The sequence below is a fragment of the Rhinolophus ferrumequinum genome, chromosome 17 (genome assembly GCF_004115265.2).
Source record: "Rhinolophus ferrumequinum isolate MPI-CBG mRhiFer1 chromosome 17, mRhiFer1_v1.p, whole genome shotgun sequence".
Taxonomy (NCBI): Eukaryota; Metazoa; Chordata; class Mammalia; order Chiroptera; family Rhinolophidae; genus Rhinolophus; species Rhinolophus ferrumequinum.
Genome location: NC_046300.1, coordinates 7,182,105 through 7,198,203, shown reverse-complemented (window position 1 = coordinate 7,198,203; position 16,099 = coordinate 7,182,105). Strand labels below are relative to the sequence as shown.

The window sequence follows — 16,099 nt, the reverse complement described above, 5'->3', positions numbered from 1 at the left end:
TTCACACTGGGGAGAGGTGGGTGTTCACAGAGGGGTACTAGAAATTTAAACTGCATCTGTAACGCTGTATGTCTTTTTAAAAAAAGGCAAACGAATACTCATTTATAAATAAATGTTTGGCACTAATGAAGAGAAGAGGAAGACGAAAACAGCGGCACTATTATTTATTCCCCGAGGGCTTACTATGTGCCAGGCATTGCGCTTAGGACTTGATATTTTATGTAATACTCAAAGTAACCACAACACCTAAATTCTTTTAATTCCTTTATATAGATAAGGAAATGGACTCAAAGTGGTTAAGCCACTTGCCTAAGATGACATTACCTAATGTAGCAGAGGCAGACCAAATGCATGTTTGTCTAAGGCCCAAGTCTGGCTCTTGATTACCTCCTTCCTCACTCTCAGCAATTCTACTCTGCAATGGGGAGTTAGGGAACGTCCCAGCATGGAGGGAACGTGCAACAGCAAAAAGAAAGAGGAGGAGGATAGAGGTTGGGATGACAAATGAGGAAGAGTTGCACTTTGAGCCACTGAAGCTTTGAGAACTTTACTTCTGGCAACAAAAGAAGTGCTGTGAAGTCCTTTCCCAAAACATCCTTCCTTTAGGCCAGACTGACGAACCAGCCTTACCCTTACGAGAAGCCTCAGTTCCTGCCCTGTAGAAGGGCAGAGAAGAAACAGCAAGTCTACAGGTGCTAAGTGAAACCCAACCCCTAGGATTCACCCACCATCAGTGGGCCTTCCTTCTGGCACACACATCGCACTCCATGTCAATGCTTTAAGAAAGTACCCAACTCAAGAGGGCTCTTGAGAGGGAAGTTCCAAATGAACCTCTTTCACCTAGCTCAGGCAGACCTGCCAGCAACAGGAAACTTGGGCCTTTCCTAGTATTGTACACACTATTAAGGCATTTACATGGGAACGCTTCCTTCTGTCTTCAGAAGGTGCCTCCCTATCTTAAATAGACATAAGCAGCGGTGGATATTGTGATATAAGCAATATATATTTTGGTCTTTGTCTCTGGTTCCTGGCCAGGGCTCCTAAAAGCTTTGTAATTTCCTAAGTGATAATAAAGGTGCTAAGAACATCTTATGTTCTCATGAGGCGACTCTTGGGGGCTCCTGGACCAAGCCATGATTAGAAGCTTGGTACTTTCAAACCCACCAGCCATTCTCTGGAGTGGGAAGAGGGGCTAGAAATTGAGTTATTAATCAATCACACCTACATGATTTAGCCTCCATAAAAATCCCAAAAGTTGGGGTTCAGGAACCTTTTGAACATATCCATGTGCCAGGAGGGTAGTGTACCCCAGCTCCATGGGGACAAAAGCTCCTGCGCTATGTATCTTTTTTCTTTTTTTAATAAATTTTATTGGGCAATATTGGAGAACAGTGTGTTTCTCCAGGGCCCATCAGCTCCAAGTCGTCGTCCTTCGGGTCTAGTTGTGGAAGGTGCAGCTCAGCTCCAAGTCCAGTTGCCATTTTCAGTCTTTAGTTGCAGGGGGCGCCGCCCACCATTTCATGTGGGAATTGAACTGGCAACCTTGTTGTTGAGAGCTCGTGCCCTAACCAACTCAGCCATCCAGCTGCCCCTCTGGAAGCTCAGCGGCAGCTTGTTATCTTCAATCTATTGTGATTCCCCGAAAATAAGACCTAGCTGAACCATCAGCTCTAATGCGTCTTTTGGAGCAAAAATTAGTATGAAGCTCGGTCTTATTTTACTATAAGACTGGGTCTTTAATATAATATAGTAATGTAATATAATACCGGGTATAATATAATACTGGGTCTTATATTAATTTTTGCTCCAAAAGACACATTAGAGCTGATGGTCCAGCTAGGTCTTATTTTCGGGGAAATACGATAGTTGTGGAGGGCACAGCTCACTGGCCCACATGGGAATCGAATCAGCAACGCTGCTGTTCAGAGCTCACACTATTAACTCTTTATATGGCTGTTTATCTGTGTCCTTTATTATATAATAAACCGGGAAACGTGTTTCCAAGTTCTGTGAGCTTTTCTAGCAAATTACTGAACCAAAGGAGGTGTAGTGAGAACCCTAATTTATAGCCAATCAAGTCAGAAGTACAGGTGACAACCTGGGACCTGGAACTGTGTCTTAAGTGGATGTCAGTCTTATGGGACTGATCCCTTAACTTGTGGTATCTGATGCTAATTACTAGTAGATAGTGTCAGAACTGAACTGAATTGTAGGAAAGTCAGCTAATGCTAGAGAACTGGTCAGTGTGGGGGAAAACCCCACACATTTGGTGGTCAGAAATGTGAGTGTGGGGAGATGGGCGGTGGGAGGTGAGGGGAAGGGGGATCAAATATATGGTGATGGAAGGAGAACTGACTCTGGGTGGTGTGAACACACAATGGGATTTATAGATGATGTAATGCAGAATTGTACACCTGAAATCTATGTAATTTTACTAATAATTGTCATCCCATTAAAAAAAAAGAAATGTGAGTGTGATGGTAGGAGGCAGTAAAGGAACAATTTAATTCAGACAGCTACTCTTCTAATTAACCTTTGACATATACCTTCGTCGCCCAGCAATTCACTAAAACTGTTCTAAGGATGTTAATTCCTTTGTCAAATTCAACAATCTATATAATATGTGCTGCTCGTAGGCTAGACGAGATGAAGTCAGAGGAGCAGAGCCAGTGATGACAAATGGTTTTTAAAAAGCAATCTAATTTTACCACAATTTAATTTAAAAAAGCAATCTAGAAAACAGCCTCCGCCCTCAAGGCAGTAAATTGTCTTAATATTTCAAATAATATTAATATAGACATAATTTTTTATTCTTATCAAGAGTTAGGCTGAGACACAATACTATGGGGCAGAGTCCTCTAACATTTGGGTTGAGAAGGCAGGTCTGCTCAGTGCTGTTTTTCAGTGCATACACTCTAGTGTCACCCACTCACCCAGTGAACTCTGGTTACATTAGCCTTCTTGCCGTTTTTCAAAAAGCAGGCTCCCACCTGAGGGTGTTCTGATTTGGCATGCTCTTTCCTCAGATAACCACATTTGCCAACTCTCTTCGGTCTTACCTCAAATGTCATCACCAGTACATCCAGGCTTACTTACCCTGGCCACCCCCACTGCTTTGTTTTTCTCCTTTGGAATTATCACTATATAACAAGATTTTTTTTAGGTATCACCAATCGCCTCCCAGCTATAATGTAGGCTGCAAAAAGTCAACGAGCTTTCTGTCTTGTTCACTGCTATACTCAAGCATCTAGCAGAGAAAGGGCTTTACATGTAAACACAGGCACATGGAAATGTCTAGGATGGGGGGAAAAGGTTAATAATCTTTGTCCTATACCAACCAGTTCAAAGAGCAAAACATTTCCAAGCAACACTTGTGTTTTTAATTACAAAGAAATTCAAGCTCACCTCCTTAGCACCTCACTGCCCGGTCCAATTACTGTTTTGGGCTTTGCTACTATGTTAACCAATGATACTAATTTTGACAGTCAAGGATTTGTTAAACACCCTATCCTGTCAATATGTATAGGTCTACCTCACTCTTCTGATCACAGAGGACAAGACGCTGTTACAATTGAAGCATTATTTGCCATTTCCCCATATGGAAAGAGTAACTTGTTTCCAATGTTACACTATAAGTGATGCAGCAGGGAATATCCTTATATAAACATGTATCTGTGACCACAAATGCAACTCCAAAGGTATGCACACTTAAAACATTTGACAAGTATTGCCAAATTCACTTCCAAGAAAGTTACATTATTATGCTCTCATATCCCTGCTGCCCTAGATGATATATTTCACTTTAAAAATTTATACTTCCATAATCACCAGTAGCTCGAAGCATATTTTGATATGCCTATTAGCACTACCTGTATTTCTTCTTCTATGAACTGTCTACTTGTACCCTCTGTTCATTTTTCTACTTGATTATTTTTTTTTCTAGTTTGTAAGAGTTCTTTATGTGTTAGAAACACAAGTTAGGAGTATAGGCTTGAGTTAAAACAGTGTGGGTGCAAATGCCACCTGTCAGACTATGACAACCTCCCTGTGCCTCATGTGCTTTTAGTTTCAAAAACTATACTATAATAGTCCGGATGGCTCAGTTGATTAGAGCGCGAGCTCTCAACAAGGTTGCTGGTTCCATTCCCACATGGGATGGTGGGCTGCGCCCCCTGCAACTAAGATTGAAAATGATGACTGGACTTAGGACTGAGCTGGGCCCTCCACCACTAGACTGAAGGACAACGGCCTGGAGCTGATGGGCCCTGGAAAAACACTGTTCCCCAACATTCCCCCCAGCCAAAAAAAAATTATACTTTAAAGTAGTATATACAGACCTATAAAAAAGATTAAGAAACCAACATGTGTGTACAGTAATTCTATAACTGCTGTGCCTATATTTGAGTCTGATGTCACTAAGAAAATGTTTTTCAAAGTTTTATATACACTTGTACTTTCAGCCATATTTTTATTAATATTATCTGACTTATGATTTAGTAACACTCAACTTTTATGTAAGTAACATTAGTTAACATCAATTTTTAATATTTAAATTAAATCTGCAGAGCCAACTTTTAGAAAAATTAAATCTCATTTGGCTTAAGCCAGTTATTAATGAAAATATATTTGCCTTAAGAGTTTTTAAAATTTATGAAAAGTGGGGGTCGGCCCGGTGGCTCAGGCGGTTGGAGCTCCACGCTCCTAACTCCGAAGGTTGCCGGTTCGATTCCCACATGGGCCAATGGGCTCTCAACCACAAGGTTGCCAGTTCAATTCCTCGAGTCCCGCAAGGGATGGTGGGCTCCGCCCCGCTGCAACTAAGATTGAACACGGCACCTTGAGCTGAGCTGCCGCTGAGCTGCGGCTGAACTCCCGGATGGCTCAGTTGGTTGGAACAGGTACTCTCAACCAACCACAAGGTTGCCGGTTCAACTCCCACAAAGGATGGTGGGCTGTGCCCCCTGCAACTAGCGACGGCAACTGGACCTGGAGCTGAGCTGCGCCCGACATAACTAAGACTGAAAGGACAACAACTTGAAGCTGAACGGCACCCTCCACAACTAAGATTGAAAGGACAACAACTTGACTTGGAAAACAGGCCTGGAAGTACACACTGTTCCCCAATAAAGTCCTGTTTAAAAAAAAAAAAAAAAAAAATTTATGAAAAGTAAAGAAGGATTAGTCTCAAGAAAGATAAGCTAGGCTGAACTACACTTTGACCCAAGAAAGCTTGACTAAAAGGTCATTTTTAATTTTAAATAGAAGGGAAAACTACGCTTGCACATACAAGTATATATACCACAAACCATAACTCAGCAACTTGTATAGTAAAAATCTGTCATAAGATTTTTAGGACTATTTGAAAAAGACAACCAAAAAAACCTCAAGTGAGAAATTATTTTTTAAAAGGAAAAAATGAGGTTTCCTCTACCTATACTAATAATTTGAATTAAAATTGATAACCTGTGTGAAGGCAATCACAACAAAAAGTAGCCTAACAGTTTGGCCAAAACGTACATCCACAGAAAAAAATGATTTTTATCAAGAGCACTGACAATTATTATTGAATTATTATATCTCTAACTTGCCAATTAAGCTAACGTTCCATGATCTGCAAATATAATTTTTATGTAAAGGTTCCCTGAGACCTGAAAATTATTTCAAGGATTTCTTCAGGGTGAAAAAGACTGGGAGAAGATCTCTCAGTTTACTTTCTTCTTTAGGAAGGCTTTCCACAACCTAAAAGTACAAAAATTTTCAATATTGTCTTTTAATGGTTTTATTGTTTTGTTTTTATCTGAACTCTTAAACCATCTGTATCTTATTTGTATTCTAAGAAATATCTGACTTTATTTCCAAAAGAAGAGCAGATTGCCTTACTCCACTAAATGGAGTATATCCTTTCCCTACCAATTAGCAGCGTCACCTTCATCCTGCACCTGACATTTTTCACAATGTATATAGTCACATGTGTATCCTTTGTCACCTCCCAAGCTATGGGTCTGAGACTGCCCCAGGGAACCCTTTTGGCTCTTTCTGTTCTTCACTTCTAGGCTCAGTGCACCCTAAGAACAGCTCTACCTCCCCTAAAAGTTCTCTCCTATCTGAATTCATTTGTCACCCGATTCTGTCTGCTTCCTCTCTCTTTTTGTAATTTCTCAGATTTAATGGGGTTTTTTTTTTGGATGGCCTTTGTTTTTTCCAGTACTTCTAGTATCTATTTACTTACACAGAATGGCGAAAATATGTGTTCTTACAAGTCCACCATATTAAACTTATCTCATGGATTTTATTATTTCCATTTCTTCTTTTATTTACAAGGGGTTTATGGAAGACGATATTAATAGGTGATCTCAGTCAGCCATCGTGAACATAAAGTCTCAAACACTTTAAACTCAAATCCCAAACTATTTTAATTTTATGAAAAAGGAGGTCCAAACTGTAAAACAACAATTTCTTGAACCAAAAAGTCAGCCTTCTCTTACCTAACTTTCCTGTGCCCTTCCTTCCTTACAACGATTGGAATAAATCACTGCATCCCCATGTCCCAGATGCTTTCTTGTCTATTATCTCATTTAGTCTCACTAAATAGTATTATCCCTATTTGACAGAGGAAAAACTAGGGCTAAAAAGAGTAGGATCGTGTCAACAAATAAGAGGGTAAGTCCAATTTAAACCTAGAGCCATGTTCTTCCCATATAGTACCTACCTGCACTCCTAAGAGGCAAAGGGGCTACCTTCATCAATCAGACACAACTTTCCACACTCCTGCCTCTCCATGTTCCACCCCCTTTCCTATTTTCTTGGTGGAAAACGCACTGAGGGCAAAATGAAATGCAACAATAGACAGTAGCAAGAAAACAGCATTTATAACTGGAGATCATTAGTTTCACATAAAGACCCTCTAAAAAGAAAAATTTTACCGGGTCAGCAAATGTATTAGTTTCTCCTCTTTCAGAAGCTTGTTAGTTTGTCCTTTCAGTAAGCTTATCAATTAGCATTATTAAATAACAAATGCAGACCTAAAAGTCTACAGGTGACCTGAATCATGAAACCATACAACTAAATGAAGATCACTAAACTATATCAGCCTTTCCATTTAAAAACAAGTTCCAAATGTCATGTTTTTTAGTAATGAACCAAGATGAACCCTGTGTCCTTCATTTGCTCAGGGTGACAGAGGGAAGCTTCATTCACACAGAGCTATATCACATCCAAATCAGTCCCAGAAGACCTCTAATTTCTATACTGTTTAATTCTCCAAAGCAAATGACAAGTATCTGTGGTCTTTTCAGTTTACAGTGGTTCTAAATATTTTTAGTTTACATTAACTAAGAAATATGAAAGCCTTTGTGTTAAAGAAAATGTTTTAAAAAACCCAGAGTATTCCCCCTAGTGAAAATAACCTCTGGCAGATGTGATGCTCCTACTAACCAAAACTGTGATGGCAAATAAAGCCTATTAAATAGGATGCGCCTCAACATTTCCTTTACCTGAACTTGCTGTGGCTGTTGAACCTGGATCTGCTGTTCTTGCTGGGTTTGTGGCTGAACACTGGTGGTGACTGGACAGGCAAGTTCAAGCAAAGACCCGGCCACTTCGGTGCTGTCTGTGTAAATGCAGTTCCCACCCTGTTGGTACACCATGGTAGTGGTAGCTGTCTGCTGGAACTCCTGAAGGGCTTCTGGCCCCTTGGAGGCTAGTGAGTCCAGAAATTCCTTCATCCTGTGTTGCGGGACAGACCGCGCCTTCACTCGGATGTACTCTTCAAAGGAGATGGTGTTCTCCAGAGAATTATTCATATTGTAGAGTCCTTAGGGTTCCTAGTAATAAAATGAATAGCCAGAAGTCAAAATTATGCTATTGTTTTTATACATTGAAACGCACAGGGCAATCACTCTTGCAGGAGAGTGAAATATTCAGGGCAGCTGTATACGTCTGGAATCCAAAGTAAAGTTTTACTATACCACCTTATTTTTTCAGTTAATGGTATCTGAAAAATATGTTCATAAACATTTCATAAATCAAACTCACACTGAAGACAAAAAACAAAAGCATGCGTCACAGTAGTAGATGAAACAGGCCAAAAACACACTCTCCACCCAGCACTAGGCCAACCCATCTTTTCTGCAGAGCCAAGCACTGGACAATAAGTCACATGCAGAACTCCTCTCTGACCATCACAGAGAGGACTACCAAGGAAGCTCGAGATTCCTGCTGCCATGTTCTATGTCCTACAGTGAAGGGACAGGTATACCATCTAGCTGTGGCAAGACCCAAGAGACAGGGGACATGTTCACCTCCTTTTGGGACCACCTAAAATCCCATTTTGCCATACACTGCTCACATTCCTTTGTAACATAGCTTACTGGTTAAGAGCATGGATTTTACAGCCAGACTGCCTGGGTTCAAATACTAGTTCAATCTCTCCTTAGCTGTGTAATCCTGGACAAGTCAGTTAACCTTTGTTTTCTTGTCTATAAAATGAGTATAAAATAGCATTACCTCACAAAGTTGACATGAGAATTAAAAACATGTAAAGCATTTTAAAAAGTACATTACACACAGAGAGTGCTACATAAGTATTAATATTATTAGAATAAGTGGGAGGGAATTGAATAGTGCTTTAAATAACTAAGTCACTACTAAAATTCAGAAATCTATTCCACAATTTTTTTCATCAGGGTATTTACCTTAAGAATTAATCTGCAGGGGTGGATACCAACTCTCAATTACCAGGGACAACCATGCAATCTATCCACGGATGTTTGCTGCTGCTACTTTCATACGATTCTTTCTCGATCAGTCCCACCTCCAGAACAACAGCAGCAGCACGGTATGAGAGTAACACAAACCAAGTGAACCTTTTTGCCAAAAGGACTCTCAGCCAATCTCAAATGTCTGGGAAAAGTGATTTGTTTCCTTGAGCCATCAGGCTAGAAATATCAGTCTCTCTTTCACTGTCCACATATTCTGCCTTACATTACAGACATAAGGTGTGTGTATCTCATCTCTTCTACCTGGCAGACAAGACTGTGTCTTGGTCCTCTCTGAATGGCTCACACATGGTAGGCTTCATTGCATTTAGAGTTCAACGTGAAACAAGAATGATGACTTTGTTTGTATAACATCTATAACTTACAACTGTAAATGTTATGTTTTTCCCTAGTAAAAGGTTAGTATATACGTTGGGAAAAAAACCACGGCAAGAGATCAAAGAAAACATGTAATTCTTACTGACACTGGTATTAGTTCTGTGGGGTGCTATGTAAGCATACAAATTGTATTCGGGTGCTTTCAAACAGAATAGACCCAGCAATAAATCTTTTATAATGACGTACAGATTATAAAATAGATTTTGGCATCAAGAACAACACATACACCTTATCCTGTCTAAAATCAAAATTCCTAGGCCACTACTCTCTGGAGAGCCTCCACTTACTTCTCAGGAAACCCAATAGAGTGCAGGTCAAGGGGATGCAAAGTGAAACTGCTGCTGATGGCCTGTTGTCTTATCAAATTTAATTTTTTTTTAAATGTTTATGAGTTTATTTGAGCCAAACTGACAACCTATGCTGGGGAGCAGGATCACAAATGCTCCTGAAATTTACTTCTCGTCTGTCCCTTTCTCACCTCTCTTCCGACCATCTCCCTCGTCCAGCTCTTCCTTGTCTGCAGGGGCTTTCAGTTATCTCTCTCGTAGAAAATTAGGAGGTCTGCTGTGAGACTTCAAAATTAAGCTATCAGTGATGACAATGGCACATGAGTAGGAAGAGCATCCAGGCCGAGCACTCCATCCTGTTACATATTCAGAGCAGGCCGCTCCAGAGTAGGTGACTCACAAACTCACTACATTGGCACAGCATGTGTCAAAGCTTCCCTTTGTTAAGAACACCAGGACTGGAAAGTCCTTCTTAAGAAGGTACCTCTCAAAATATAGACCTAACAGCATTACAAAGTTCACAACATGTGACTCTAATACCTAATTACATATACCCTTCTGCTCAAAAGGGAACAAAGGAAGAGATTATATGAACAGCAATTAACCAGTTCTCTACCACGCTGTACCATGCTGGTACATATTTCAGTTTTTTTACCTCCATTATAAAAGAACAGTAGAGGTCAGTTGAAATTTACTTTTCCCAAAATTTATCTTCTTCAAAAATTAGTTGCATTCCTATAAAATACTGAGGCTGCTTGAATTTTGAAGATTGCCTGTGCAGGAACCACAGCTACGGTGTCAAAGCAATTTTCTAAAAAAGTAGAGAGAATAATGCAGCAAAAACTTCCGTCTCAAATCTGCAAGAAGATAAATATGAGCAAACACAAATACAAAGAAAAACTGCAAATTCAGTTTATAGAACCAGAAAACCTTCATAAAAATACTGCTTGGTAAAGGCAGTCCTAGAATCTTCCTAGTGATTTTATTTCCTTTCACTTTTTCAAGTTTCAGTAATTCCAGAGGTCTGATACTAAGTATAAAGGAGAATTGCACCAACTTTTCTTCCTAAAAACAAGCTTTCTTCAGTTTTCAGTGTAGAATTCCACCTAAGTTTTGGTTTTCTGTGGGAAGGGTAAAAGTAATACATCCACTTTCTAAGAAAAAGCTGTTCAAGTAGTACAGGAATGCGTAATATGAAAAGCAAAAAATAGCTAAGTGTGCTTTGACCTCTGATTCTTTTTGTTAATTTTTTTTTTTTAAAGATTTTTATTGGGGAAGGGGAACAGGACTTTGTTGGGGAACAGTGTGTACTTCTGGGACATTTTTCCGTCAAGTAGTTGTCCTTTCAATCTTAGTTGTGGAGGGCGCAGCTCAGCTCCAGGTCCAGTTGCCGTTGCTAGTTGCAGGGGGCGCAGCCCACCATCCCTTGCGGGAACCCTTGCGGGAATTGAGGAATTGAACCGGCAACCTTGTGGTTGAGAGCCCACTGGCCCATGTGGGAATCGAACCGGCAGCCTTCGGAGTTAGGAGCATGGAGCTCTAACCTCCTGAGCCACCGGGCCGGCCCTGACCTCTGATTCTTGATCTACCAATTTTAAATAATCACTGATCTGTCCTTTAGGAAAGGTGAGTTTAAGTCATTTAAATCAACTTCCTCTCACCAACCTCTACCAATCACATTTTTATTTTTGCCATTTTTATATTTACACTTTCATAGCTGTAAATCTCTAGTTGTGGACTCATTAATTTTAGAGGATCTCTAGACTTTCCACTATGTAACATAAGGAAATGAAAGTTCCATGTCCTCTATTTTTGACAAGCATTTAGCTAAATGAGTATAATTTCTGTTTAATCTTTTAGTTTTAGAATAAAGTATTTCATATCAAATCAAACTCAGAACTAATTTTTAAATCAAGGTTCTAATGGAGAAAAACCATTCTGCTCCAAACAAATCTTACCTGTCAGTAATTTATAGAACACAGCCTTCAAAAGTCACTACAAGAAACTCTAATGTGAATTTAAATTTATTCCCTGAGCAGAAGAGCTAGTAAGGCGGATATTCAGTGCTCAAAAAGAATGGAATGAAAGTATCTTAGAAAAGTATCTGCTACAAAGTCTCAGTTCATTCTTTAAGCTTTCATCAAAAAAAGAAAAAGACCAATAGCTTGAAGTAGAAAAAATTCTATAAAACTTAGAAAATGTTGATAAAAAAGTTTCATACACAGATGTTCATTCTATTCCTATTCTTTTTTTAAATATTTGAATTATTCTATGATAAAAACACCTTTTGGTTAAGTAGTTTAGACTCCAAAGTATAAAACCCTCTGCAGTGCTCCATGCTTAAAGCCTACTTTTTTGGGGCTTCAAGCAGAAGCTATTTGCTTCCAAATACTCTATTTGTCACTAAGCCCCCAGGAGGTTCTTCACTGACTCTGTATAAGCCCACCAAATCGTTCGAGAACCACGGAATCAGAGGAAGCTAAAAAATATTAATAATGGATTCAATGGCAAATTAAAACAAATTAATGGAAAAGGCTAATTTCAAAGAACATTTCAATGTGTCCATTTATACAGACTAAAACACACAGGGCTTCATTTCTTATCCTTTTAACCGGCTCACTTGGCACTATCCACCAGACTGACACATCCTAGCAATGAAAGTACACTAAATCAGCATTTGACCTGATACAAAGTGCTGCTTAGAAGGAAAAAAAAGTTTCAGAAATATGTTGAAATATTTTAGACTAGTGAGAAAGAAAAACACTGAGAAAAATTAAATTCTCAACAGTGGTGGTAGCTTCTTCCTTTGTTTTTATGTTCAGAAAAATTGTCCTCTCTACCATAAGATCAGGGCATTATCCAATTCCAATTTTTTTAATATACAGTATTTTTTATATAACGCTTTGATCCATCTAGAATTGATTTTGCATAGTGTAAGGTAAATGCCTAATTTTAATTTTTCCAAAGACCAAACAACTTGTCCCTTTATCATTTATTATTGCAATTCCTTTGCCCACTGACTTGAAATGCCACTGTCATTATATACCAAATTCCTATAAGGAAAGTCTGCTTCTATGCTTTTAGTGTGTGATTCCACAGGTCTTTCTATAACACAGTAGCTTTGAAAAAAAAAAAAAGTATGTTAGTACCTGGAAGGTAGTTGGTTTAAAAAACAAGTTGGGTTAAAAAAAAAAAATTAATGACACAGAAGCACACTATGTGTGAAAATGGAGCCAACACAATTCTATTTATATATTACAGTATTGTTTAATGATACGCGTAAGGAAAAAAAGCTGGCAAAAAATGCATCTAAATGCTGACAGTAGTTTTGACTGGGTGGTGGAATCACAGAGGACTTAAATTTCTTGTTTAATACTCTCCTGTATTTTCTACAATTTCTGTTAAACAAAAAAATTAATTAAAAAAAATCTTTTTTGCACAGCAGTTATAGTGCAGTAACAGTAACAGACATACAAACGATTCCGGTTGCTCACAGTATGACTTTTCCCTCACAATCTGAAACTCAGACAAAATCAGAAGCACCAGAAGTTTGCATAACAACAAAGATTGTTAACTTCTTCAAGAAGCTGCTCACAAGACACATAAGGCTAAACCTTGACAATAAAGAGAAATGCAAAAACTTAATAAAACCCCCAAAGAAACAAGATTTTATGTAGCTCCACGTCAAAGACTTAGTGAGGAGCAGTAAATATTAATTAAAGTACTTATGAAAAACATGAAGCTGAAGTGATAGTTGAGTACTCCCAATTTCTGGGATTCAGAAAAGAAAAGAGATGGGAAAACACTCTGGGGTTCAATGGGGAAGGAGGAGTCTGTAAACAAGCATTTGCTTCTGAATACCTTAGGTATAGCTGCTTTGCAAAACAATGAACAGACAAACCAGCTCCCCACCAACAGACCCAATAAATTTTCTCTTGTATGCACACTTTGATCATTAGTATTTCTCCTGTACTTTCTTTTACTGGAGCTTAGCACAGGTCCTGACATAGAGCAGACCCTCATACATCATTATTTTACCACTAGAACACAAGATGGTACCACGGACAAAGGTTACTCCAAAGCAGCAATCTATTACATTTCTATTGGTCTGTTTGCTAATTTCTTTCTTCTTTCTATTTAGGTACCAAGGAAAGAACTAGGTACTCACCAGAATTATCCCTTCTTGGGCCCCTCAAATCCGATACCTCTTCCTGACTCCCCATGCAGCTCTGCAGAGTAGGTCTTGAATATGTGATGGACTAAGCTACCGGAAGCTGCCTCAAAGCCCTGCCTCTTCCTGTTTACCCAAACAGTCATGCTCTTGGGCCCCTCAGGGCTCCCATCTACTCTAGCAATGGCTCCTCACAGCCTAGGAAGTCTAGTTTGAAGAACAGTTACATGAAAAAAAAATCAATTTCCATTTTAAGGAGTTGCGGTCCCATTTGTCCTAATTAACATAAAGAGCCATTTCAAAGAAGCAAATTCAGAGACATATTTCTACTCTTAAAGATATAAGTGGGTTCACTACAGGGTTTGTGATAGAAATTATCCCATTGGGCCATTCATCTGCGCTGTACTTTTACCAGAGGAGTCCCTCATTTTCACTATGGTTCTACTTTTCAACCAGGAACTTAAAATTTACATTTGTACCAAAGAATGGTGTCCTGTAAATTGGTACAACAACTTGCAACATCTGAGAAGTTGAAAATATCCATTCCGTACAACCCCGCAACTCTATCCCTAGGAATATATGACACACACATATACAAAGGTACTTATACTAGAATGTTCATAGTAGCATTGTTAATAATAGCCCCCAAATGGAAGGAATCTAGATGTCTATCAATAGAATGGATAAATTATGGTATATCCATCCAGCAGAACACTATACAGAAAGGGGAGTGAATGAACTACAGCTGCCCACAAGGTAGATGAATTTCAAACACAATGCTATAAAAAAAAAAAAGGAAGACATAAAATACAGCATGATTCCATTTATATAAATTTCAAAAGCAAACAAAATCATGTTGTTGAGGGATACAAGGTGGTACAAGTAAAATGAAAAACAAAGAACGAAAGATTCAGTTCAGGGATGCTGGCATTGCTCTACTTCTTGAAGAGGTGGGAGGTACACAGTAGTTCACTTTATAGTTTTCACTAAATTGTATACAGATCACCTGAACTTATATCGGTATTTCACAAATTTTTAAAAAGAAAAAGAGCTTTCTGACACAGCGCACCAGCTCTACCTATAGTGTCGGACCAAAGGACAATTCTTTCCCCCCTTTCAGCAAAGCAAGAGGTTAATCCATCATTTCTTCATGCAGCCACAATCAGAAATCACAATCCAGTATGACAATTAGGAAAAAAAATGAATGAAGCATTTACGTGAAGGCTGGAGAGGACTTAAAACATATGGAACAAAATGCAGGGTAACTAAATACAAAGTAACAGAAAACAACAGGTGTCCATGTACACCTCAATCTGAGACTGAGAAATGAAAAGACCATTAGAGATAAAGGGTGACCATTTAAAAAGTAGACAAGCAAGAAATATGGCACATCAAGGACAACTCACAACTGATTAAATTAAAGGCATGCAAGCTTGAAGGAAGAAATTCCTGATTCTGAAGATGTCATAATGGACGACAGCCACACCCAAGAGCCGTTGACTTTGGTTACCTTTTTGAAGCAATTCAAATTTACACGAAATTTCAACCACTATTTAATCTTTTGTTTGAAATAGCAACGTAAGCTGGAAAGGGGATGTGGAAAGCCAGAGGTTCATGGAGCGGTACACAAATTATTCATCATAGAGGGCTGGAAGTAGGACATCTTCTAATAGGTAAAATCTAAGTTAATGAGCTTACAAAAAATATTATCTGCAAACACCAGTTTAAAAGGCATATCTCACACTTAATAGCTAAAAACAAAGACATCCCAGAAAATAAGGCCTAAGAGATACATTAAAAATTTAAGTGTATCCTAGATAAACTTGACTGCTTTTCTTTGAATCATTCGGGTCCTTAGAAAAGCTGAAGCCTCGTCATGCTAAAAACCTAAAATCTGCACTGACTTATAGTTTAAGAGAAAACTTGAAGCAGCAATCTATGGCTGGATTCAAAGATGTAGTTCTCCCACATCTTCAATTTTCCAGCACCTAGTAGTTTCTGGCAGAAAGCACCCAGAATGATTGGTGGAATTCGTAATGCTTCAGTATTACCAAGAAAAAACCGCACACATATTTCCAGCATATGAACGATTTTAACTCACCAGTCACCATGTTGCATGTATTTCTGCTGCTTGTCCTGAGTTCTTAAGACTTGTAACATTCTGAAGAAGACAGAACAAAGAAGTTCCTTCCATCCTCAGCCTCTTTTTAAATTTTAACCTTGCTCTTAAAATAATACATTGTATTAGAAAAAACTACCCCCATCAGTATCAAATCTGATTAATTTTACTTCCTCTTAGCTTCTTTTCCCTTACACTTAATAAAAGACTGTAAAACATAGAAGATGTTTTGTCTTAGAAAAAAATAAGTGTATATTTCTCTAGGACAAACCTAGAACTCCCCATGGCACCAGAACACAGTGCTGGAGTCGAAAAGAAAAAAGCCGAAAAGGATTGAAACCTGTATCAAAAGTGACTTCTGCAGTGA

The 16,099-nt window shown here is 38.7% G+C and overlaps 1 protein-coding gene across 3 annotated transcripts in view; it reads right to left on the bottom strand.

Annotated features, from left to right (window-relative positions):
* Positions 1-16,099, bottom strand: part of QRICH1 (glutamine rich 1) — a 41,283-nt gene that overhangs the window by 23,592 nt on the left and 1,592 nt on the right. For 2 of the 3 annotated variants that reach the window (XM_033132101.1, XM_033132102.1), the window contains exons 2-3: positions 15,715-15,774; positions 7,494-7,823 (exon numbers count right to left, since the gene is read on the bottom strand). In XM_033132101.1, coding sequence (XP_032987992.1) covers positions 7,494-7,802 — 309 coding nt within the window. In that variant the 5' untranslated portion in view covers positions 7,803-7,823; positions 15,715-15,774. The remainder of the gene's footprint in view (positions 1-7,493; positions 7,824-15,714; positions 15,775-16,099) is intronic. The other variant, XM_033132100.1, reaches the window with a different exon arrangement.